At 44.3% G+C, this 26,323-nt stretch overlaps 1 protein-coding gene and 1 long non-coding RNA gene across 3 annotated transcripts; one reads left to right on the forward strand and one right to left on the reverse strand.

Annotated features, from left to right (window-relative positions):
- On the reverse strand, positions 1-25,463 carry ASB11 (ankyrin repeat and SOCS box containing 11). 2 transcript variants are annotated; one of them, XM_004758877.3, is made up of 7 exons: positions 24,873-25,463; positions 16,117-16,196; positions 12,821-12,928; positions 8,681-8,831; positions 5,481-5,615; positions 3,931-4,122; positions 1-780 (listed from the first exon to the last, which is right to left on the reverse strand). In XM_004758877.3, the coding sequence occupies exons 1-7, from the start codon at positions 25,123-25,125 to the stop codon at positions 656-658; spliced, it is 1,044 nt and encodes a 347-aa protein (XP_004758934.1). In that variant the 5' UTR covers positions 25,126-25,463; the 3' UTR covers positions 1-655. The 2 variants fall into 2 exon arrangements, with proteins under 2 accessions (XP_004758934.1, XP_004758936.1); XM_004758879.3 differs by lacking the exon at positions 24,873-25,463 and adding an exon at positions 23,789-24,110.
- Positions 16,475-18,507, forward strand: LOC106006492. Its single transcript, XR_006609468.1, has 3 exons — positions 16,475-16,637; positions 17,235-17,315; positions 17,987-18,507. It is a non-coding gene; the product is annotated as an uncharacterized LOC106006492 (long non-coding RNA).
- Positions 25,464-26,323: the final 860 nt, after the last annotated feature.

Here is a 26,323-nt window from a genome sequence, read left to right on the forward strand (position 1 = left end):
AACTGTTTCCTTCAAAGAATAGCATTTAATATCAAAAGTGATGAGCAATAGACCCCAACTTCTGGGTGAGCGAATCTCTTCCAACATCTCCCTTATCAACCAGGACCTCAGTAACTGGAACTCTCCATTAACTGTGATGTTTTTAATGTATTCAGCATATGTGTATGTGTGTGTGTGTGTGTGTGTGTACAAATAACAAGGAAATCAGAATTATAGCAGAGGTTTATTCACAGAAGCAAAGGAAGAAAGGGGAAAGAGGGAGGAAATAAATCAGGAACACATCTTAAAATACTTACACTCATCGCAATCTTATTTGCCCAGATTTACATGTGTCTGTATGATGTTCAGAATATTGACCCTTAGATAATTAAAGGTCATGAATCTTCAAACATAGATTATTTTCACTCTCCTTCACAGATTTTTAAAGTTTCTTAACAACAAGGGCTAAAAACAAAAAGGCTCTGTGTTGGTTGCCCCTTGGTTAATGGGGAGTTTCCACTCCTCAAGGGTTCCGGTCTCTCAGGGACCTACACTAACTGACTTAGCTCATCCAAAGATAGTCAGAGTCTAGTGGTTGGGCATCTACACTAGGTACCCTGGATACAGCAGGCAACAGCCTGCTTATTTCCAGGTATCTTCCCCCAGCCAGCTGGGACTACTGGTAGAGCAGGAATCTTTCCAGCAGCTCTGGCAGATGGAGTTCATGGATGGCTTGATGACGTGCTCGACCCAAGCACTTCCGGACACACAGGCGGCAGAGCTGAGAAAGAGCCGGTGGGCCTGGGGAAGAAATTAAAATGTGTGAAGCTCCTAGTGGTGGCAGTGGGGGACACGGGGAGACCAGAGAACTGGAAGAGGCTGAAATGTTCTGCCAGCTTAAGAGAGGCTGGATCTGTACATGGATTACAGAGTGACAGAGCAGACACTAATACACACAGGGACCCCAGTTTGCCCGCCCCCCGGGGTGGGGACACATTTAAGCTGACCCTCTAAAGTTAATTGTATTAGTGACACTGAAGACTGAGGCTAAGCAGAGGCAATCCAGGAATGAAGCATGAGGTCTAAAGGGACTGCATTTCATGTCACAGTAGGCAAACTGTGGAAAGAGCCCAGATGTCCCTCAGTGGAGGAATGGTTAAGGAAGATGTGGTGTATCCATACAATGGAATGTTACTCAGCCATCCAAAAGAAAGAATCTTGTCATTTCCAACGATGTGGGTGGAACTAGAGGGTATTATGCTTAGGGAAATAAGTCCATCAGAGAAAGACACATACCATATGATTTCACTCATGTGCAATGTAAGAAACAAAACAGATGAACAAAGGGGAAGGGAAAGAAAAATAAAATAAGATGAAACCAGAGAGGGAGGCAAACCATAGAGACTCTTAACTATAAGGAACAAATTGAGGGTCGCTGCAGGGGAGGTGGCGGGGGGATGGGGTAGCTGGGGGATGGGCATTGAGGAGGGCATGGGATGTGATGAACACTGGGTGTTCTATGCAACGGATGAATCACTGAACTCTACCTCTAAAATGAATAATACACTATGTATTAATTAAATTGAATTTCAATGAAAAATTTGAAAAATAAATAAAGGGCAGGCAATCCATTCATGTACTGTACGTGTCAATGAATGTGATAATGCTGGCTGAGGAGAAAACCTGAATAGAGGCCTGAGAGCAGGTAGGAGCCTGAGACAGAGCTGCCAAGCAATGGCTAAGTGCCGAGCGGGTATTAGGGCCTGTGTGGTCACAGAGGCCTCCAGGACCTCCTGGCTCAGGCCGCTCACAAGGTGGTGCTGACTAGGTGCCAAGTCCTACGAGGAGAGGCCCTCCATTTGCGCTGGGCTCCCAGCTCAATAGAGGACCTAGTGAATGGACTCAACTCGCTTAACCCCCATTATGCCCAGGACCTCAGTGTCAAGGAGGTTCATGGAGTCATCACACCCATGGCTTTGAGTGGCTGAAGGAAAGTAATGAGAGCCAAAATATGGTTAAGTAGGTCAAAGGAGATTAAGGTGGAATACTAATTATAGCGAGGTATTTGTCATGGCCCATTATTCCCTGACCTGAATGTACTGGTAAAGATCTCTTCAGGTAGACCTGTGTGGTTAGCAGATGACACAAGGTTGTCCTTGTCAAGAAGATCCTACTGTGCCAGGATCTCGCACCCCACGAGAAATGGCGCACTGCATAAGCAAATGACAAGATCACATTTGATTTGATGTTTCCAAGGACTAGCCATGTGATAGAAAGAGCGAATAACTGCTCTCAGTTAAAATCTTGGGAAGCAAGAATGGAAAGCCTCTCTACCCATCACCCAACTAAAGCTCCTCTGGAAAACAGCAATGCAGACAGATTGTCCAGTTTGCCTACAGGAGCTCAGATACCAGAGTGACTTCTGACAGAGCTGGTGTTCATCCTTCCGGAGGAAGCCACTGTATTTTTGACAACAGAAGATAGAAGAACCCGCTTAGAAGAAATCTAAATCCTGGACCTGGAAACATTTTTGATGGAAGAAAAGAGGAGATATGACAGGTGCTATAGGACATCTTCTCAGCTGAGACTTGGGAAGGGACCCGGCATTTCCAAACCGGGAGCTGGAAAGGAAGAACGTGACTCTTCAAGTGGAGGTTCAACTAGAAGAGTAATCACAAATGATCTAGACTATCTAGATCATCTAGACCAGCGGTACTCCAAGTGAGGCCTCAGACCAGGGGTAGCAACAGCATCACCTGGGAACCCAGTGGGTTTGCCGAGTCTAGACCCCAATACAGACCTCCTGGATCCAAATCTACATTTTAATGAGACACCCCCCTTGGTGATTCATACTCACAGCCGAACTCAGGAAGCACGGACCTCAAAAGTATGCCTAGAATTATTGAACCAAGCATTCCACTTGGAAGGTGTTAGAAGACAAGATGATTTCCTAAATGGGAACTGGTGAGTAAAGTAAAAACCGTCTCCCCCAGAAACTGTTTCAGAAGGTTCGGGATAGGACCGGCACGACATAAGAGTGCGTATTGAGGTCAGACTGCTGGGCTGGAATCCTAGTTCTTCCGAGGAGTCACACGGCCTTCGGCAAGCCGTTGTCTTCAGATTTCTGAAGATTGTCTTCAGATTTCTCTTTTCCCGTCTGGAGCTGGGCTACCACCAGTTACTCGAAAGTTTCCCTGCTTTCAAGTTTTCACAACTCAGGGAGATTCATCTTGGTTTCCAATTTAGCTCAGTGCCTGACACATGCATAAAGCTGAATAATTACTATTATTTCTTAAGAGTCTCCCAGGCACACAAATGATCAGGACAGGCTCGGGTGAAGTTCTCTTTCTGGGCGGACTTCGCTTGGCTCACTTCTGAATCTGGAACGCAGCACACTTTAGAGATTTGCCTTCTCTCCTCTGGCATCCATAGCTCCATTAGCTCACGGTGGAAATGGGAGCAAGACAATGGAGGGCTCAGAGCCAGGTACTCCCCGAGCTGGAGAAACAGATCAGGCAAGCAACTTGGCCGTCTAGTCCAGCATCTGAAATACACACTCTGTGTCCACCCTACAGCCTCTAGCTCAAGTACTGCTAATTCCCCCAAATACGGCAAAGCAGACTTCTGGTCTACACAGTTGCGCACATAGACCAGGACAGATGTGGCAGCTCAACCTCCTCATGGTGAAAACCAAGTTCTTGGATTCTTTTCTCCTTATGGAAAATACACAGTGACATACCAGCCATGTATAAAGGCCATTCTGTGATAAGTGAACAGACAAAACCTATAAGATCTCACCCCAGCGACGCAAGTGCGACCTGCTGTCTACCACATGCTACTTGCAATCAAATCGAGAGAAGAACAAAGGTCGGGAAGCCTGGAGGTGAGACAGGAGGGAGAGAGAGCCAATGTGCTTATGGAGGAGAAGTGCACACCCAGCCCGTTCCTTACCCTCCCGGAGCAGGAGTGCCTGCTCCACGCTGCTGTTGGGAGTGGCCAGATCCAACGCGCTTTTGCCCTCTGCGTTTCTGCACTTTAGGGGGGCCCCGTAGTCGGCCAGCAGGTGGATGACCTCCGCGCTGGACCGCCTCGCTGCTGTGTGCAGGGGAGTGTCCAGACGTTGGCCGCGGTCCACACTGGCTCCTGAAGAGAGCAGATGACCACAAGCCAGCATAAAATGTTACCATGGGAACACCAAGAGTCAAAAATACAGTAGCTCAGATCAAGGCATCTGAATTGTCATGATGTGTTTGACAGATCTTTGAAAATATATGACATATGCCAAGAACCTCAGGTACAGCTACTCAGACTACGTAAAGCTATTTTGATGAGAAAAGTGAAGAAAGGTAATTTTAGTCATTTAGAATACGTTACTTGCTTTCCCGTATGAACTGTGTGACAAGTACAATTAAATATTTGCATCGCCTTTTACAGAGAATTATTATTTTGGTTTTTGGCAAAGGGTAAAGTGAAGTTTCTTTGGTATTTCTCTTATTCTGGGCTCAAAAAAAAAAGATTTCTGAATTACTACAGGGAGTAGTAACTGATGGGGGATGAAAAAGAGAAAAAAATATCTTAGAGATAAAAATTCTTATTTAAAGGTTCATAGGACAGACTCTACCTTTATGTCAGTAGCTAAGTTTGGAGAACCTTTAACCAAGTAATACTTCAAAACACTCTACCTTTTCCTGGACTCTCAGTTTCTATTATGCCTTTTAGAATTAAAAAGGTTACTAAGGGGGCACAGGGGTGACTCAGTCAGGTAAGCGTCTGACTCTTGATTTCAGCTCAGGTCATGATCTCAGGGTCGTGAGATCGAGCCCTGCGTTGGGCTCCCTGCCCAGCAGGGAATCTGCTTGGGATTCTCTCTCCCCCTCTCTCTGCCCCTCCCCTCATGCTCACTGTCTCTCTCTCTCTCTCTCTCTAAAATACATTTTGAAATCTTTTTTAAAAAATAATTTTTTAAAAAATTAAAAGGTTACTAAGGATCTTAGCAGGATTGATCTACAGGAGTCTATGGCAAATGTCTGTTATTTTTGCTATCTGGCATCTTCCTAATAACTACACCTAGATTTCCATCTGGAGAAACATCCCTTGTGATTCCCAATTCATGTGCTTCCAGTGAAACCCAACAACTTCAGTCTAGACTGAAATTTAGGCCTAAGCCAATCAGCGCATTGTACTCCTCTGGCCACCAAGACTGGCTCAGAGACAGGCATGTGACTCAAAAAGATCCAATGAAATAAAATTGTTTTTTCCCACTAGGACATATGGGAAAGAAACTCTAATTCTCTCTTGAAACCACCAAGGACAACCATACCAGGTAAATGGAGCCAATATCAAAGGAAGTAGATACTCATTTCTCTAAAAGTTCTGTGATTTCAAGCATTCAGACATCAAATACTGTCAGGATTTTGTCCAGCCTGACAAGAACGTTGTCTTTAAAGCCATGGGAAACCAACAAAGAGGTTCCTTTCATAAAAAAGCTTTCTGGAAGTTACCTAATTCTAGAAGTTTCTTCACACAGTCTACCCTCTGGTAGGTGCAGGCCACATACAGGGGAGTTCCAAGCTGAGGCAGTTCTTGGTCAATGTTAACGTTATTTGCCAGCAGGATCTCCATGCACTCTCTATGACCTGGTGGGGGAAACAAGATAACCTTACTCAAGTGAGAGAAATATTGACTATTTATAGAACTATAGAATTGCTTATCTGGTATGGGCTTTAGAAATAACCTAGATTTTTTTTTTAAGCAGAAAAACAAATTGGGGGAGGAGGGGAAATCTTCGGAAACTCCAAAATCAAAACCATTAAAAAGAAAAGCATGCTCATAGCTCCTCGCTCAAATTCCCCTTTGCCGCCTTGAGATACCTTCCAACTAGACGAAGGGCTCCAAGGAGCTCAGCTGAAATCACTCTCTACAATGAAGCCAGTTTATAAACAGAGGCTGCAAGGTGCAGAGGGGTGAACGACTCATCCTCCTGCCCCCCTGAAAAGCCAGCACTCCGATGCAAGGCCCAGCCCCGATCCTTCTCTGCTACAAATCTCTCACTCTCTGCTTCATCCATGTATGGTCGGCCCTCCTTATTTTGGTTAACCTGGAAGACACCTCTGAGAATAAAAAGCCTTGAATATAGAATATATTTAACTGCACCTTTAAATCCTCAAATATAAGATCTATTTAATTGCGCCTTCCCATCCGGTGGCTAACAAGAAGTATATAGACAAGCGTTGTCTTTGGAGAGGCTGCCCAATGAACAGACTTGATTAATTTGCACCATACAAATGATTTGATCAGGAGCAAATACTTCTGAGGAATTGATGGGCGCTTATAAAGAAGTGGTTCTCTTTGAAGATCTAAGTGTTTTCTTAAAAAACAACTCTTACCATCACTTCACCACTCTTTTCTTTATAACATAAAAGCAAGCTTCATCTCAAACCTGGCTGATTTGTCAGAAATGCTAAATCAAGTAGAAATATGCATTAAAATGTACAAATTAGGATCCTATGGATCTTATGGATCCAAACTATCTGTTCACATAAGTAAATATTATACTGGGATTATGGCATCAATACGCCAAAGTATGGACTCAAACCGACCTAGTCTGTTCGCAGAGGTTTAAAGAATTCAGAAATAATATGTAATCAGTACCTCAAACTGCCTGGGCATCTAATAAACATTTTTAAATAATTCCTGTCCTTTTAATTTTTTCTTTCTTTTTCTTTGCAGAAGAAACTGAGCCTGGTCTGAGTTAAACTCAAGTACTCCCAGGAAGTTTTATAAAATTAACATATAAACGATTAGCACTAATATCACAGTATCTAAAACAATGAATTTGCTCTTCTTTCTTCCATTCTGTGGATATTGGTCCCCAACATGCTTGTAGATACAGACCAAAAAATACATAGAGACCCATGAATTGATGTGTTTATGGTAAGTTTGTATATATTTTGTAAGTACATAGATACCAAACACTCCCAACATAAAACCATCCAAGTACCACAGAATAGCTTCAGTAATTCAAATCATTCCCAATATTAATCCATTTTTCAATATTAGGATGGAAATGCAACTAACAGATGAATCTTTACTTCAAGTCAACATTAAAAAAATTTTTTTAGGGACGCCTGGGTGGCTCAGTTCGTTGAGCAGCTGCCTTCGGCTCAGGTCATGATCCTAGCGTCCTGGGATCGAGTCCCACATCGGGCTCCTTGTTCCGTAGGGAGCCCGCTTCTCCCTCTACCACTCTGTCTGCCTGTGCGCTTGCGCTCTCGCTCTCCCTCTCTCTCTGACAAAAAAATAAATAAAATCTTTTAAAAAAAAATTTTTTTTTAAGACTTTTAGATCATTTCCAAAGTAGACCATTTCCCTTCAACTTAAAGAATGTACTTGGAGTTTGGGAAATGGCCGGCATCAGTTATTCAATCAATAAATGTTTATTAAATATGTCTAAGACATGAAAATCATAGATACATTGAGATTTGGGTCTTTTGTTTCATTTAAATTAATCCACAAAGGGGAAAAGAAAAAGACAAAAATCCAGACTCAAATTCAGAGAACACACTGCCAGTTGCCAGAGGGGAACGGGGTGGGGGGCTGCGTGAAACAGGTGAGGGGGACGAAGGGTACACGTGGGATGAGCACGGGGTGGGGAATGGGCGTGTTGGATCACTATATTGTACACCTGAAACGAATACAGCACTGTGCATTAACTATACCTCACCTGTTAAAAAATGGGGAAAAAATAAAAGCACAGGAAAAAAAATAATCCACTGCAAAAGAAAATTACCAAGTGACATGTTTAATAACCCGGGGCAAATCTTTCATTATTGCCTTTGGAAATAAAGACTTTCATCCCCAATTAGACCAGCAAAGATCACTGTTCCACGGTGTTCTAACTTCCCCATTTTATTTCTTATCTCAGTGAAAGAGAATAACTCCACCACTGGGTAACAGAAATGTTGCTTTCTCAGTGTGACCTTTGACAAATGGCCTTGGCCTTTCAGTGACATCTTCTTGTTCACGTCTAGGCGATGCATGGAGTTTTTAAAGACCTTCATCTTACTCTCTTCCTCCTTTCAAAAGTAACTGAGAATACAGGCGTCTAGAATCAACTTCAAGGTTTCTAAAGGCATGCTTTTTAAAGTTGCAACTTTTTTTCAATAACCAATGACCCTGAAGTCAGCAGCTCATCTAGAAAGAGTATGTTGCTTGTTGTGGACAGCTACGTTTAATCTTCCATTAAGAATCCGATCAGCCTTGGCTTTCAGACGCTTTCATAATTTATTTTAGTGGTCGAGGTTTTATGGGCTTTGGGAGATGAGCTGTTCTCTTCTAGTAAAGACAGAGACATTAGCAAAGTACTGCTCATGGAAGTCACCCCTACAGCCCTGACCGGGCCAGCTGCCCCCAAAACACCAGCAAAGAGCTTCCAGAAAGGGCTGCCGAGAGACTGACTCCCCAGGAAATGTGACGTCTGAGACAAAAACCCATTCCCAGGTCCGAAGAAGGGCGGTTGGATGCCCCACCAGCATTTCCAGAAGTTTCGGGCACTCTGAAGTTGCTGCTCTGGGACCCTAAGCCACACACAGCCTACCAGTGATGGTCTGGGCATTTCTTGCACAGTGACACGGTACCGCTGACTCGTGCAGTTTGCAGTGAGCCCACCAATGTGATTTGTGCAACGTGACGGCCCACTTACCTCTCTTCACTGCCTCATGGATGGGTGAGGCCAAGTGCATTTCCGGCTGAGCCTTGGCTCCAAACTCCAGCAGCACGTTGACACACGCAGCACTGCCGCTCCGGCAGGCATTGAATAGGGGCGTGGCTCCGTGCACCGTCACTCCGTTGACCTGATGGTAAGAAAGAGACCCAGAGAATTTGCCAGTTTTCTCTCTCTGTTTCTAAGCGTGTATTCCTGTGCATCTGCCTGGAGGAATGTCCCAGGCTGGTGAGTGAGCGAGGGCCCCCACATCATTACGGTATTACATTTTTTTAGATATACCAGTAGCCTATTAACTACCACCTCTAAGTAATATCCCAAGTGGCAAAATGGGAGAAAGCTTTTCAAATGTATTCAGGGGTATTCCAGAACTTCTAAGGAGCCTCCTAATCATTGAGGAGTTGTCCAGTTTGGTGGTTAAGAACATGGCTTCTGGAATCATTAGCTTGTGTTCAAATCCCAGCGCCCTCCCTTCTATCTGTTCAGAGATCTTGGTTGGGAATACTAACTTTCTGTACCTCAGTTTCCTTAAAGGAGGATCATAACAGAATCTACCTCAAGAGGTTATTGGGTGGATCAAGTGAATTACAACATGTTAAACACTTAGAACGTTGCCTCATGCCCAGTAAGCATATAAGAGTTTGCAACAATTTTCTTCACTTTCCACGAATAAGGATCTGACTCCGCCTCCCAATCAAGAACCAACATGGCAGGAACCAAAAAGGCTGGAGAATCCAGGTCCCCAAATCTGTGCCTGAGGAGATTTTTGTTGCCACAGATTTCCTTACTGGTCTACTAGAATTCGTACGAGCTACATGTGTGGGCAGTGACTCCCAAAGAGATTGTGATCCAGTCAAAGGCACAAAGAAAATAGCCATCAATATGGCATCTCCAGCCACCCTCACTGCTTTCTAGGGGTGTGGGAGGCATCTTTGAGTATCAGCAATGGATTGGGATGAACATCTGGGAACCAAGACATTCTGGTGGGGAGGCTCTGACAGGACTGAAATGGAGGACAATGAAGGCTTGATGTCAAAGCGTTTGCCTCAACAACTGAGGATATATGCTTGTGATAATCAGGACCCTAAATTTTCTTGTTTCAGAAATCATAAAAGGGGTGGCTCAGTTGGTTAAGCATCTGATTTTGGCTCAGGTCATGATCCCAGGGTCTTGAGATCAAGCCCCGAGTATGGCTCCCCGTTCAGTCGGTCTGCTTGTCCCTCTCCCGGTGCCCCTCCCCCTACTCATTCTGTCTCTCTCTTTCTCAAATAAATAAATAAATAAATAAAATCTTTTAAAAAAGAAACAATAAAAGATATTTCTCTACAGTGCCAGGATAGCCCCTGTTAAATTGGAAAGTTAAAGAGGAGATGCTAAGGTGGCAGAGACAGGCAAGGACAGGCCAAAATGTGTGTGAATTCATACAGTCTAGGGATTTCTAACCTATTTACATTTACCAAAAAACATTCAGTAGGGCTGGTTTCATTTGATTTGTTCTTATGAGAATCATCCTCTTCTTCATTCTGAAAGTCTTCAAATTTGATTTCCTAAGTTTCTCAGTTCAGTTCAGCAAACATTTATTGAGCACCTATTAGGCACCAGGGTTTCAGAAGCCAAGGCTAGTAAGAAAATCACTTTAGATCACCCTTAGAAGCAAGACAAAAGAGAGTACAGGCTTCAGAAATATTTCGGCAGGAAAAGGAGCAGGATGTGGGCATTAATTAGTGGGGGAGAGAGAAGATCTAGGCTGAGCCCAGGTTTGGAACATGGAAAACAGGAATGTATGTCGTCAGGTCTCTGAGGAGGGGCCGTCCCCCAGGGAGGAATATCCTAACCATACTGCACACCCGAAACTAGGGTAATGCTGTATGTTAACTACACTAGAGTTAAAAACGACATAAAAATAAAATAAATCTGTTGGGGCGCCTGGGTGGCTCAGTGGGTTAAGCCGCTGCCTTCGGCTCAGGTCATGATCTCGGGGTCCTGGGATCGAGTCCCGCAACCACAGGGCTGCCAATTCTGAAGAATTTTCTTCTTCTTTTTTTTTTTTAAAAGATTTTATTTATTTATTTGACAGAGAGAGATCACAAGCAGGCAGAGAGGCAGGCAGAGAGAGAGAGAGGAGGAAGCAGGCCTCCTGCTGAGCAGAGAGCCCGATGCGGGGCTTGATCCCAGGATCCTGGAATCATGACCAGAGCTGAAGGCAGAAGGTTAACCCACTGAGCCACCCAGGCACCCCTTTGAGGAATTTTCTACTGACTAACCAACTTGCTTTGATTCTTTCTCTCCTTCTGATTTAAATGTTAAAGAATACAATATTTATCGACTCTTCCCTCATAAGATTGCCACAGCCAAGGGACTGTGTCTTACTCTCTTCTTTGTCCTCCACAAAACCTCCCAGTGTTGTACCAGCGCACACTCCTCTACCATCGGATGTTGTCTGCCCTTTTCCACCAACAGAAGGAAAGGGCCCTCTGAGGTGCCTGCGTGGGGCAGTCAGTGAAGCGTCGGACTCTTGGGTTTTGGCTCAGGTCATGATCTCAGGGTCGTGAGATGGCACCACACGTCAGACTCAGCATGAAGTCTGCTTGGGCTTCTCTCTCTCTCTGCCCCTCCGTCCACCCCAAATGAACAGATACATCAATAAATGAATTTTTAAAAAAATATTTCATTTTTATTGATGTATTTATTTGAGAGCGAGAGAGCAAGCCCAAGTAGGGGGAGCAGCAGAGGGAGAGAGGGAGAAGCAGGTTTCCTGCTGAGAAGGGAGACTGATGTGGGGCTTGATCCCCAGAACCCTGGGATCATGACCTGAGCTAAAGGCAAACACTTAACCAACTGTGCCACCCAGGCGCCACTCAATAAATACATCTTAAAGGAAAAAAAAAAAAAAGGAAGTGGCCCTCACCTAGCCTCACAGTCATCATTACGTGGGATTTGAGTAAGCGGTAACCTAAAGCAGCACTACCTAATAAAAATACGTGCCCGCGATGGCATCCGGAGCAACACTTTGCCCGAAAGACTTTCCTATTGAGTTCTACAGTAGAAACCCAACTGCCACATAAAGTGCTAAAGAAAATCTCCTGAAACATTGCAAACTCCAAACATTGCAGCTCCAGAAACAAAGAACACAGGCACTGAATTTAAAAACCAAAATTAGCCATAAAACGATAGCTGGCAACTAAAGAAACATCCCTGAGATTTTCAGAAGTTTTAATTTTACAATTCTGTTGTGATAGCTCATTACACACAACACCTAAGCCCCTCCTTAGCCTTGAACTGAGGCTGCAGGGTGATGTGTGGCAACAGTGAATCACCATACTGCACACCCGAAACTAGGGTAATGCTGTATGTTAACTACACTAGAGTTAAAAACGACATAAAAATAAAATAAATCTGTTGGGGCGCCTGGGTGGCTGAGTGGGTTAAGCCGCTGCCTTCGGCTCAGGTCATGATCTCGGGGTCCTGGGATCGAGTCCCGCATCGGGCTCTCTGCTCAGCGGGGAGCCTGCTTCCCTCTCTCTCTCTCTCTGCCTGCCTCTCCGTCTACTTGTGATTTCTCTCTGTCAAATAAATGAATAAAATCTTTAAAAAAAAAAATCTGCAAAACAAGAAGAGAAATAAGGGTAGAATTTTAAAATAAAGTTCATTCTGTTGAATTTTTTTCCATGTATTTTTTACTAAGAAGCTCACATGGTGATTTTGCTCAATGAAAATAGTGGGTTTAAGGTGTCGCATTAAGTGTTTGTTGTTGTTCGTTTAAATTGTGTTCTTTTTCATGTTTCCCGATCCATTTCCCAAGAGCTGTTTTCAACTAACTTCAGTTCCCATTGATCTTTTGAAATTCACCATCGCAATTTTCAGAGCCCCGTGAATTACCTTAACAAACATTCATCCACAGGCACAGACACTGAAGAGGGGAGGGACCCGCAGTGTGTCACGGGCTCGGGAATGTGCATGTGGACAGGGCCTGACCTGCCTACACCCCCAGAGGGTGCGCTGTCTGGAAGGCAGCATCTCTGTAGAGGCTAGCAGGTGCACCTGGGCAGACAGAGCCGCGAGGTGCGGGGACGTGGGGGGCGGGGGCAGGAGTCAGGGAAGGCGGTACTCGGTACTCACGTGTGCGCCCTTTTCCAATAAGGCTTTCGCGCAGGCTACGTGACCTCCAAGGCACGCCTCGTGGAGCGAAGAGACCCGGTTAATGGTCACAAGGTTCACGTTGACACCCTAGAATTTGGAGAGAAGGGGTTAAAGGCTGCATTAGTAATAGCAATGGCAGCCAGTCCTGGGCCGAAGCGCAGAGTCAAGAAGACAAGCTCCTAGGATCCCTGTGGGGGAAGCACACTGCGGGGGGCCGCAACCCCACAGCGTGCAACTTGGTCCTTACCATCCCCCCCCCCCCATGACCGCTTTCTGTCTGGGAAATGACTTAGGTCCCTGCCAGTCCTGCCCAGCCAAGTTCTGCTTCTGATTTCCTGCCTCCTCACCTGCCCACTGAAAGCTTCCAAAACCTACTGCGTGACCCTAAACCCCAACCCCACACCTAAGTTCCCACCGACTCCTGCCAGACTGCCCTCGGTGCCCACAACTGCCCACGACTCCTGCTCCCTTCATCGTAGGGCCTCTCTATGCCTCCTTGGTCCTGTCCCCGCTCGTGTCCCGAGTATGCTGTCATTACACTAGAGCAGTGTTATAGATTTCAAATTAGGTAATTATTACAATTAGAAAAATCTCGTCCTTTTCCTAGATAGGATTTCCTTTTAAGAAAATAAGGAAAACAGGCTCATCCACAAGGTGGCAGAAGCGCACTAGAAAAGAAAAACTTGCATCCTTGGCAAGGTGTTAAGATCCTTGCATTTGTGCATAAGTAACACCCAGATGCGCCTGAAAGACCATCTAGAGTGAATCCCCTCCACTGTGCATGAGAAAATGGAGAGGCAGAAAGTTCAAATTATTCGTAAAACTCAAGCTTCCCAGGGGTTGATGATAGCCAGATGACTCTGAAAGTCAGGAGCTCCTGATGCCTGGTTTAATGCTTTTCTCCACCCCACTGTACGTGAAATATAGTAAAAAATAAAATAGAATAATACATTTTGCACTAGGGTGTAAGTGTGAAGAATTGGGCATGCGCAGTGAAAAAGTTGAACTTCCCTCTGAAGAACACTCCTCAAACATTAAGCACACTGGTTTACAGAAACCAACATGCTTATCAAGTATAGTTAAAAATAGAGAGAGGTGGGGCTGCCTGGGTGGCTCAGTGGGTTAAACCTCTGCCTTCAGCTCAGGTCATGATCTCAGGGTCCTGGGATCAAGTCCCACATCTGGCTCTGCTAGGCAGGGAGCCTGCTTCCTCCATGCTCGCTCTCTCTCTCTCTCTCTCTCTCTCTGCCTGCCTCTCTGCCTACTTGTGATCTCTCTCTGTCAAATAAATAAAATCTTTAAAAAAAAATAGAGAGAGGCGCCTGGGTGGTTCAGTTGGTTAAACGACTGCCTTTGGCTCAGATCATGAGCCTGGAGTCTTGGGACTGAGCTCTGCATCGGGATCCCTGTTCAGCAGGGAGTCTGCTTCTTCCTCTGACTGTCTCCCCCTCATGCTGTCTCTCTCTCTCTCTCTCTCTCAAATAAATAAGTAAAATCTTTTAAAAAAATAAAATAAAAATGAAGAAGTACTAAAGGCAATGTGGGATCCTGGATTGGAGCCCGAGACAGAAAAAGGACTCTGTGGGAAAATGGGTGTAATTCTAATAGTCCGTAGTTTAGTTAACGCTACTGTACCAATGTTATTGTCTTAGTTTTGACTGAAGGACATGCTTATGTAGGATATTAGCACCAGGGGAAGTTGGGTGAAGGGAGGGAAGTATCTGCACTCTCTTCGCAACTTGTCTTTAAAATTATTTCAAGATTAAAAGTTTATTTTTAAAAAATACTAATAAGGGGCGCCTGGGTGGCTTAGCCAGTTAAGTGTCTGACTCTCGATTTCAGCTCAGGTCTTGATCTCAACGTCATGAGACCAAGCCCCACGCTGGGCTCCATGCAGGGTGTGGAGCCTACTTAAAAAAAATACTAATCAACGTTTTGAGGAGGGCCGAGAGGGAGGAGGTGGATGCAAGACTTTTCACCTTTAAGTATCACTTTAATTTTCAAACTATGGGAATGTATTACATATTAAAAATAATCAGATCAAATTTTAAGTGCTTAAAAATAGATAAGCAAGTGATAAAAATAACGTACAAAATCCACTTGATCATTATTGGCAGTACTGTTTTCCTTTTGTCTCTACTTCCTTAAGAAGTAACCCAGCTCATAAAAGAGGAAGTAAAAAAAAAGTGTGTGCACACGTGCATGCACATGTGCACACACACACAACTGCGTACCCAACTGCTTAAATTCAAAATGATAAGGAAGCCAGGTTCGGTGGTAGCTAGAATGTATAAAGAAGATATAATACATCACCTCCTCTATACACATGCAGAGTCTAAAACAAACAAAGTAAATGGAGCATATATACTTTTGTTCATTCATTTTACAAATATTTACTAAGCCGTTATTCATTGTTCAAGGTGCTAGGAGAAACACTCATCAATAAAAACAAAGTAGACTTAATAACTAAGACTTTAACAAATCTTCCCAAAGGATTTCATAAATCTACGTCAACCTATTGTAATGTTTGCTCTGGAGATGCTCTCCGTGACCCCGGATTCCTGGGTTTGGCTCACTGGGTGCTCCTCTCCTCCTGACTGTGGGCTGGATGCACCGACTCCCATCTAATGAACAGAATATGGCAGAAGTGATGGGCCATCACTCTGGAGATTAGGTTATACTAGGACCTGCTTAGGCACTGTCTCGTGCTCTCTCTGGGGGAAGCCAGCTGCCATTTCATGGCACAGCCCTGTGGAGAGGCCCTCATGGCAAGGAGTTGAAGCCAGCCCACAAGTACATGAGTGAGGTTGGAAGCAGATCTTCTGCCACCGAGCTGGGAGGTGACTGCAGCCCTGGCTGGTACTTGGCTGCCCGTAAGAGACTCGGAGCCACAACCATCTGGCCAGGCCACTCCGTAGCCCACAGCAGGTTCGAGAATCTATGCTCCTTGTTTTCAGCCACTGTGTTTTTGAGGTCATTTGTTATGTGGTAATAGCTGACGAATGCAAGTTCAGGGCCATCGTTACTCATGCAGGCTGGGAGAGTATATGGGGAGTTAATGCAAGGAAAATTTGAGGGCATCTGTTGTCCCCGTCACAGGGAAACTGCCTCTGGGGTCAAGGCAGGCCCAGAAGGGGAGGGAGTGATACGTACACCTAGACTGGCCATGCGGGCCACCAGATGGGGCGAGCAAGACCTCTGCCACAGCCAAAGCTCCGGAAGCACAACAGCAATTATAGCGGAAGCACAAAGGAACACGTCTGTGGTTTACTTACTTGTGCAATTAGAGTTTTAAGGGCCAGTAAACGCCCCTGGGCCGCAGCTTCATGAAGAGGGGATCGATCAGCCCAACAGTCTGAAACACAAATCAAGCAAAAGTCAAGGTCTGGAGTCTTCTTCTGGCTGTTCCATCCTGCAGCCCACCCACCATGGGAGAGGGCCTGGGGGTGACAGTGGAAGCTAGACCACACATCAGGCTCTCTCATCAGCTGCTTTCCAGGTAACACACCCGTGAGTGTACAGCCCATTGGTCTAGTGGTGTGTGCAGACAGGGAGCACAGAGAAGCTTTCTCACTCTTTGGGGGGCTGTTTTAACAAGCAATAGATTTACTTCGAATACATTTTACCCCAGGCCTGGATCTGATAGCTCCAGAGAAGGCAAATGATGGGCAAAGCTACTCACTGAGCCTCCCTGCTTTCATCCTGCCCCCACCTCACCTCTAGCCTGAAGACCCAACAGCGCGTACCCATGGAGGCTGGATGATCAGGGGAAATGGGTTGGTTCTCTATGCTCAAGGTAATTGTCTCGGTTCATTTTGGTACCACGGCATATCTATTACCATGATGCAGAATAGGTATGGTTTTTCAGACGACACATCTTCCAAAATTTCCTTTGCGCAGCTGAGCGGGATTGCTGAACATGGAGCCTGTGGGGCCACACTGCCTGGGGTCAAATCCGACCTCAACCCCTTTCTGCCAAGAGGGGCAAGTTAACTAAAATTATTTCGACCTCAATTTCGTGATCTGTAAAGTGGCGGGGCGGGGGGGGGGGTGTCTAGTAATTTGGTATTTAGCAAGTGCTTTGGTCTCTAAGTAGGCCAGTAAAACACATCCATAATGTTAGGTACTCAAGCAACTTATGAGTAAGAAGTACACATGGTAGGGCGAGTATTTTTTACCCTGTAATCGTTTGTTAGTAAACAAGACTAACCAGCTTCAAGGGGCATTTAACAAGTAACCCTCTTTAAACATGCCAAAGGGCAATCATTTGTTTGGGACAAACACCTGTTCCGGTTTGTAAAATTTCAAACATAATTGTACTCTTCATTCACTGGATAGCACGTGACATAATTTGGATTTCACACGAAGGGTCCATCTTATCAACCTTTTCTAGGGGATCCTGATGGTGCCAAGAATTTGGGTTTTCCTATACCTGCAACCTTGGCAAACACAACCCCACCAAAGATGGGATTATGTAAGTATGAAATGGCTCGAGGCCACAAGGACACAGTGAACTTCTCCAACAGATGAGAACCAGGGCCATAAATGTTTCATTAGGCCCCCTAATATTGCAATTTCATTTTTAGCTTCTCTTACCCTTGGCTGAGAAAAGAGTATGAAAAGACGGAAGGCTAGAATGAACTCTACAGGGTTGGATTGAAATTGGACTAGTTAGTACAAAAATGTGATTTTCAACATAGGTGTATTTATGTTTCTATTCATATTATTTTAACAAGGTTTTGGAGAAATGGGTGATTCCAGGGCTGGGCCAGGAAAAATTAAGATGGGCCTCGAACACCTTGCCAGAAATATAGTGAATGATGGGCCATGTCAAGAAGATACGGAAGCTGGCTTGCAGGGGCTTCCACTGGTCAAACATGAAATGACCTAAGCATTGAAATAAAAAAAATGGTAGTAGGAGATTATACCCTATCAAATAAAATAGGAATCTCTAGGTCCTCGCTGATATAAATTAATATATAAATAGCCAGGCGGGAGCTCTACCTCACAGTAGAACACCTGCTTGGAAATGGAGAAGAAATTGTCGCATCTGACTTGAGTTATTTCCTCACAAAATAATTATTAGCTATAAAGGAAATATGGGCCATTTTATGGGGAACAACATTATAGACCCACTCTACACAGGGGATCAAAGTTAACATCAGAAGTGATGGGACAGATCAGCACAGCGAACCATGGGATGGAATGTGAGGGGCGACCTCATGTACTCTGGAAGGAAATGCAACGAAGAAAACACCATAGCTTGTGCAATATTCCCGCTCGAGATGTATAACCCAAACCCAACCCGAGGACACTGTGAACCAACGGACTGAGGGGTGTTTTGAAAAGTAAGTGGCCTGTAACCAGTTCAAGGAGGGGCTGCGGAAAGACTGCACACGGCAGAAGGCTGATGAGACAATCTTAGGACAGTTGAGTACATAGGAATGGGGTCTCTAGGCAAAGAGGAGTAGGAATTCTTTGTTCCACTCTTGTAACTTTCCTGTCACTTTGAAATTAGTTCCAAAATTAAAAAGTGTATGTGTGTGTGTAAGTTGGAATGAACTTATATACAAGCTTACCTATATACACATATAATCACTGATGTTTTCATATTCCTGATACAAATGGGGGATGTTTTTATAAGAAAAATGGATAAAAATTTTAACGTGGAAAAAATCTTGTGCTTGTATTTTCATGTGTTCCTGAGTCCGTTAAAAGCTGATGGGAGTATTTTTAAATCTCTTCTGACATTTATAAGTTGCATAAGCTGAGAATAATGAGATAATGAATGCACATAGTCCTTAATGAGTCAGCCTTGGTTTTCTTCTAATACATCTCTACCGCATTCAACATGATCTGTGTATCAGACACGTTGCCCTCTTGCCTAATCGCTCTTGGAAAGGACCACGGGCGCTGGAGTTGGAAGGACAGTCTTCATCCACGGATGGCAACTCAGCACCCTGACCAATATAAGAAGGAAATCCACAGCCATGGCTTGGTTATTCTTTTGTTCCAAGACAAGCCAGTCTTGCTATTAGGAAATTAGGATACTAGCATGAATTGGCTTTATTATTTTTAAAACTTACCTCCAGGTAGGCTGTGGTGTCCCCTTTCCTTCTGAGAAGCAGGAACCTTAACCACATCCTCGTCCTATTTCTGGTAACGTCTGTGACTCACCAGTCCCATAAGACCCACTGCTGCTCAAAACCTCATATTGAGTGAAGGAAACCAGACACAAAACGGCATGCGCTGTGCCGTCCCTTTCTGTAATGTACGAAAGGGGCCCCAAGTCACCTGGGGTGTTAGGAGTCAGAAGGCCCCCAAGGAGGGGCGGGGGCCACCTGGAAGAGGAAAAGAGGGGCCGGACCGATCACCTGCGGCTTCGGGCTCGTGGGAGCTGACACCCGGGCACGGTCACCTTGTGAAAATTCAGGTAGATGTTCGCTTAGAATTGGTGCCCGTGTCTGTATTTACAAAGCACTTCAGCAAGGAGATTTTCAAACTAGTCTGCGGGTCAGTCCACTTTCAGACTGTCACTTCTGCTCCTCGGCCTACTCCCAGCCCAGGGGACGGCCCTCTCTGCTGCCCCAGCGGCTGCGGATGGGAGAGCGTTCTCATGTGTCCCAGCGTCCTTCCTCTGGGTGGCAGGTCCTCCCGAGCCGGGGCGGGGGTGGGGGGGGGGTGGCAAAAAGAGAGGGAAGACGTCTCCCTGGGTCCCTGGATGAGGAATGCGGCTTGCGGCCTCCACTGCACGTCTCATTCCTGGTCTGCAGGCTCGCCCTTCCTGCCGAGGCTCACTTCCAGGCCCCTTTGCTATGTCTCAGCTTTGGGCCACCTCTCCTAGTGTCCCCTGTCAATGCAGCACCCTCTGACACCCCCGACTCCCATGCCATGCCTCTGACGTCATGGGAAGCCTGCCATCTTCCATTGCACCATGACAGCAGGAACAGGGAGCCGTCCTGGGCTTGTCTCTCAGCACAGGACTGCTCTCGGCTACTCTTTTCGCGCAGGCCAGGCCCCGGGGGACAGCCAGACCCAGGGGCCATCAAGGCCCAGCGGGCAGCTCAGTAAACTGCCTGACTTCCACCTTGAGAGGGAAATACCAAACTCCCCTCCTGCCAGAGACCTCTTGTCTCAACTTGGATTTCTCCTGGAGCCCCAGCCCTTGGCCTTCCAGAGACCAGGGAAGGAAGAGCCTGGCTTCACAATAGGAAAGACCCCCCCAAAATGCACGCCAACCCATTTGCCCCAGAGGAAGAGATCTCACTTGCAGCAAGTGGCCGGAAAAGAACCGAATTTCAAGGTTTTGGGACCGAGGACACCCCCTGCTCTGGTGTTCAGAACACTGGTTTTAATTCCCGCTTAACCTGAGGCCCATTTATTGGCCCAGGATGCTTAGCTCCATCCACCATCTCCTGATACACAGCATGAAATAAACCCATTCCTGTCACCAGAAGTGCAGAACTCATTTTTGCTTCCCAACTGGGAAAAGGACTCTCAAGGAAATCTCCTTTCCAGTCACATTGTTTTCCAACACTCGCTTCAAAGGACCTCGAGTTTTCACACAAAACCCTTTCCGGCAACTCTGCCATGGTGGGCTCTCCTGTCTCCCTCTTTTTATTCCCAACACGCAGTCTCTCACTCGTATCATTCTTGTTTTGCAAATTGGCGCTAATTGTGAGAAATTAAGGATCAAAGTTTTTTGGCAGCTAGGGAGTTTTTCCATTCCTTTCAGGAAATATCAACTAAGCTCTCCAAATAAATGAATGCCTAAGTAGAAATCAGCCTCAGCCATTCTCTTCTAAGGCAGCCTATTTTTAGTCCCTTGGCAGACTGCCTGGGTCACAGGATTGCAAGCACGTTAGGAAGATAGTTTACGGGACAAATATGTTTACTTGTTCCTGATGAGGTGTATGGAAAATGTTCAAGTACTTTTTCATTCCCCCTCTTTGACTTTTTCTCAGAATATGATTTATATCTCTAGTTCTCAGAATCTTGGAATAGCAGTTTCATGACAACTTCTAAAACCACAAATTTCAATCACAAAATCGGTTCCGAAGGAATACAGTTGTCTGAGTGCCAAGTATTCAAGATAAAACCCATTATGACTATTTAAAAAATATTTTTTTGCAATTCTCCCCTTCCTAATTCCAACAAGTATTTAAATTACTGGTTTGCTATTTTTAAAGAACCACCTAACGGGTTATCATCTCTGGTGCACATGGAAAAATCTTTATTCTCTTTATTCAAGTTCCAAAATCATATGAAGCAATATCTTCTCTTGTAGCATCTATCAAATAAAAATTTTAAAAGGAATCTCAATTCTGAGCCAAAATATACACAAGAACCTGGCAGAGTTAATGGTATTTCAAGTCAAACAAAGATAACTGGCAAAAACCCATATTATAAATAACTTCCTGGGATACCTAAAATATAATAAAATATAATAAAATGGAGTTAAAATGCGTACGCTCTAGAATACACGGTTCTAGTCAGGAGACACACCGTGGTCAACGAACATCTTTCTGTAGGCTGTTAGAAAGAAGGTGCCCTTGAGCCCATCAGGAGCAGGGGAGCTGACCTAGAGGTGACAGGGGTGTTAGAAAGCCCCTGCTGAGGACGGGTTGTCGAAATTTGGAAAGGCCAGGAGACTCCTGTGAGAGGTCACTCTGCGGAGGATGGCTGGGCCAAGGTTTGGGAGGACAACCAGCAAAACTCAACAGGGTAGAAAGCTAAATAAAGGATGAGGCAAGAATGGGCCAAAAGCAGGAAAAACCTGTTGGAAGGGGAAGGACAGGAAAAAGGAGTCAGGACGTTGAGTCAGACAGAGGCGTGGCCATCAAGTCAAGGTGAGTCTTTTCTGAATTTAGAACAAGGACAGTTGATTCTAAGTGTTAACACTTAGACTAGAACTAATCTTTTAGATATGGTTTAGCATAAATTCTTTTTTTTTAAAGATTTTATTTGACAGACAGAGATCACCAGAGGAAGGGAAGCAGGCTCCCTGCCGAGCAGAGAGCCCGATGCTGGGCTCGATTCCACGACCCTGGGACCATGACCTGAGCCGAAGGCAGAGGCTTAACCCACTGAGCCACCCAGGTGCCCCAAATTTAGCATAAATTAAAAAGAAAAAAAAAAGAGTACAATAGTTCCACAATCTCTTATCTGCAATTGTAAAATCACCCAAATTCTGGAAAACCAAGATTTTCCTCAAGTTTGATACAAACTCCCTTGGCAGCAAAACATGGTAAGGACTCAGGTTAAGCAATTTATTCTCTTTCATTTGTATTTCCACTTAGTGTCAAATATCAAATATAATTCAGAAATAGAAATACGAAAAAGTCTGACGACGGGAGTGCTGTGTGATAGACGTTATACACACCGTGAGATCTTTCCAGTAGCCCCAAAACTCCTGAATCTTGAACCATGTCTGGCCCAAGGGTGGTAAAAACAGATGATCAACCTGTAGCTATTTTTATAGTTTCATCAAGTTTGATGACCAAGCCCTGGACTAAAAAGAGCTTTAATTCTGGCCAAATTAGCAAAGGCAGAAAAATCATATACCACATCTGTCACGAGAAAGTGCCTGCAGGAATCTCTAGGGGCTGAAGGTGGGATCCAGTGATTCATCTGGTGCTCAAGCTGCAGCACCCAGAGCCAATGACAATGTTTTAAACTTAACTACGTATGTATATATAATTGGCCAATTACACAAAGAAGCCCCCCAAAATAAAAAAAAAAAAAAAAAACCAGCCAGCCACAGTTCACCTCAAGTCTGGTAAGTTATCTACAAATGCAGTAGTTTAAGCCACAAAGACATATGGAACCCTTAAGTCCAGAATATGAGAGTTGAAAAAGAAAACTCCGCGTTTTGCAGTCCGAGAAATGATATTTAATGAGGGACATGTTTCTAGGTGTAGCTTCCAAAAGAAAGCGTGCCAGCAGCTATGACAGGCTAAACTCTGTTCTGGCTTAGTTTTTATCTCCCTCCCCTTGTTTTTGACAGCTCTGATGATAGTTTACAGGAACATAATATACTATCGGAATCAAAAAATTTAACCTTGGACTGAGACTTTTCTAAGTCAATTAGCTGGCTTACTGATTAAAGGTCACATATTTTCCCAACCGACATTTGCCTTAACCGTGAGCGGTAAAGAGAATTTCAGGTTTGAGCTGAAGACTGGCACAAAATTTTGTTCTTTAATACATTTAGCTTTAAGTATATAGCAACTGACTCCCTAACAGTGTCAAAAGAAAAAAAAAAAAAACACTGTTTCTGGCATGCTGCTGCCTACATTCTTATAGAAAGCCTTATTTACCACATCTGGATATACTGTCTATTATACATATGTGGGGGGGTGCCTGTGTGCATTCAGATACACACACAGTCACCCACCCACACATATATGTATACATAGAAAGGAAATTAAACTGAGAAATTGACATGTACTATTCCCCCCATCCGCCTCATTGATGATAATTAAGACAGACATTTTTGATTTTATAATGCCATGCTACTTCCAAATTAAATGGAATATTATCCATTTAATGACCAAATGAGGACAGCTGGGCTAAAGAATGAATGAGCTCTACTTAAGAGATCTGTATTATGGCTCCAGACCTAAATCCAAACCATGTTTTTACATGGGTTTTGACTACTATCGAAACTTTTTAAGAGTGTGCTTAATTCAGCATGACAAAGACAGAAACAATGCAGGTGAACAACAGGACAAAATATTCTTAACACGTTCCTGTCAATATTTTGTTGCACTTTACCTCATTTAAACCGTAAGGAGGATCAATCTACAAAAACATCCATTCTGTGTGACCGAAACTTTCAGAAAGCCCCTGCCCACATTTACATATGAAATTAGAAAATAGATTTCCAGATCACACTTAACTTGAAATGAAAGAGAAACTTTTAAAAAACCAGTCTAAGCAACATACCTCCCTGAAATGTGTGACAAATGTAATCCCCAAAAGAAACCTCCTTCCACATCCCCGGCCTTCTGACACTTCCTGAAACGTCAAGATTCTCCTCATTTCCCCCAGGGAACTGAAGCATTCTGAGGCTTTGAGTCTTTGGAGGTCTTATTTGGTGGGGGGGTGGGGGGATGAGACTGCCGTCAGCTAGTGTCTTCAAAGTTGTCTACTGTATTGGAATCACATCGCACAGGTCTATTTTGAAAGAGAATCCCGGGTGCAAATTGACATGTATACTAGATCAAGAATGACGTCATCCTGGAATCCCTATGAACACTAAGGATAGAAAGGGAAATTGTGAACTCTGTTTACAAATAAATACTCCTCTATCAAGTGACCACTCCAGCAGTGACAGTTATCCAATTCATTTACTTTTGCAGCAATTCACTCCAATTGAGGTGAATCATTTCTTGAGAGAACTGGAGACTAAATCCTACAGAGCATGAGACTTAAAATGTTTTTCCCGAATGCTGGCATTTCATATTAGGAAACCTTTGTTTGCAGGGCTTTGCACAGTGCCGTGTATAAACGGGTTTAGCGCAGGGTTTTTTCCTGACAGCGACGAATAGCTAATGGATTCGAATTGCAAGTGACAACACAAAAATATATATAGCATGGCACATTTGCTGCTTTAAATCAGATTTCCTGGTCATTCTATTTCTGGAGGAAACTTAGTCTTGTTAGAATGCATTGTTAAAGTTTGCTTAAAAATATTAAAGAAAATAATCCCATGTAAGTCATTCTCTAGGTTAGTAGCAATGAGGTTTCTCCACATACTCTAAGAAAGCCACTAACCTATTTACTTAAATAATAACCCCTAGAAGAACTACAAACTTGCAAAAAATAAAGCTGAGAAATCCTTCAAATTGGTGCAGTCAACATCACTTGCTACTTTAAATAATAATTCTTAATACTACCCACACAAAGCCAACGTATAATAAAATCTGCCCTCTAGAAATACTATTCACACGAACTATCCAGGAGAGTTTTTTCTTTTCTTTTCTTTTTTTTTTTTTTAAGTTTTAGGAGCAAACCCGGGTATTTTTACCTGAAATTCCACCATAGATCTCTTCTGCTATCCTAGCCGCTTCTTTTCTATTTCCTTTGACGATATAGAAATGAGTCAGGAGAGCCAAACAAACTTTAATTAAAAGTTTGAAGAAAAAAAAGGTAGCAAACATTGTAATAAAAATGTTTTTAAAGCCATAGGAAACAGGACCGTCTTCCATTTTGGCTCGCCCTCTGTATAGGTTCTTGGTACTGCAAAATCTCACTGAGTTATAATTGGTATCATATGACATCTATTTTCAACTTTCTAGCCCTTGCTGCTCCTGTTACTGAGAACGCACTCATACATTCTAAGCTCACTGTGATTTGGCGGCTGCCGCAGCGCGGACTTCCACGGCAATGGGAAACGAACTCAAACTTCCTTTCTGACCTGCATTCCTCAGTGCTATTTAACACACCGGATTCACGGCTGGGTCTGTTCTGTTCCGGAATCCCAGTTACAAGGAAGGCAGCGTTGGAGAGAGTAAACAAACTGGGGCGGGGCGGGGGGAGTGAGTTATCTGAAGGGGGAAGAATTGGCCCCAGACCATTTCGTTTTCTCTTCCTCCTGAGGTTTTGGGGAGAGAATGCCCCAATCTGAACTATGACCAGTTAAACAAGATCATTTACTCTAAGGCAGTATTTAGTCAAGGGCTCATCCTGGATGCCTCTCCAAGTGGTTGTGTCACATCGAAAGCATTAGACCACTTGCTCTAATGGTCTCATCCGTGACAAGGTCTGCTAGCAAAGCCCATTGTTCATTTCCCAGTGCAAGTATTAGTAAAGATGGCGCCTCCGACTGGAATATGGGCGCTTTCCTTGACCATGGAAGAGTTACAGTGAAATAAAGAAGATGCCTTATGTTCTGAGTGAATTACCCAAAGATTCTACATCTCAATACCTTCCCACATTGGACAGTATTCTCTTACAACCCTAACCCTTCAACATATGTCGGTGGGCCAATACAAGGGAAATCGGCTTGCTGTTCATTTCCCTCACCTACAAAAATTAGATGAGGAAAATCCAGGTCTCCTCTTTCATTCTTGGCTATGTTAGATTTTCAAACATCTCTACAAACTATTGAGAAAGGCAAACCAAAAAAAAACTGCCTAGAGCAGACTAAAGAAATCTTACTTACTTTATGCACAAAATATGGGAGTTTCTTATAGCACTCAGGCAAAATGGAATGATGACCTCTAGGAGAACTGGCTCCCCGTAGTCCGGGGAAATGTTGACGTGCGAGCACACAGCTTTGGGTCCCAGTACATACTGCATCCATCTCTGTGAACTACAGAACCAGGGAAGACCCAGTGCAGTTCCCACTCCCAAGGACTGAGATCAACATACACGGTTTCTTGACCCAGCTTAGTACCGACCTACAGCTTGCTACCTACAGAGTGCCAACGTAGGAGAATCCGTGAACACAGGCATCTGTGAACACAAGAACACCGC

Source organism: Mustela putorius, unplaced genomic scaffold (genome assembly GCF_011764305.1).
Source record: "Mustela putorius furo isolate JIRA1106 unplaced genomic scaffold, ASM1176430v1.1 tig00003836_pilon_pilon_pilon, whole genome shotgun sequence".
In the NCBI taxonomy this organism is placed as follows: Eukaryota; Metazoa; Chordata; class Mammalia; order Carnivora; family Mustelidae; genus Mustela; species Mustela putorius.

What these genes read in the sequence shown, in the direction of transcription:
- ASB11 (XM_004758877.3), bottom strand. Translation starts at nt 25,125, where the DNA reads ATGTCATATGATACCAATTATAACTCAGTGAGATTTTGCAGTACCAAG. An exon ending in TATTGGAAAAGGGCGCACAC is followed by an intron (nt 8,832 to 12,820) that starts GTGAGTACCGAG and finishes TCTTACCATCAG; the next exon opens with GTCAACGGAGTGACGGTGCA. An exon ending in GGCACTCCTGCTCCGGGAGG is followed by an intron (nt 781 to 3,930) that starts GTAAGGAACGGG and finishes TTTCTTCCCCAG; the next exon opens with GCCCACCGGCTCTTTCTCAG.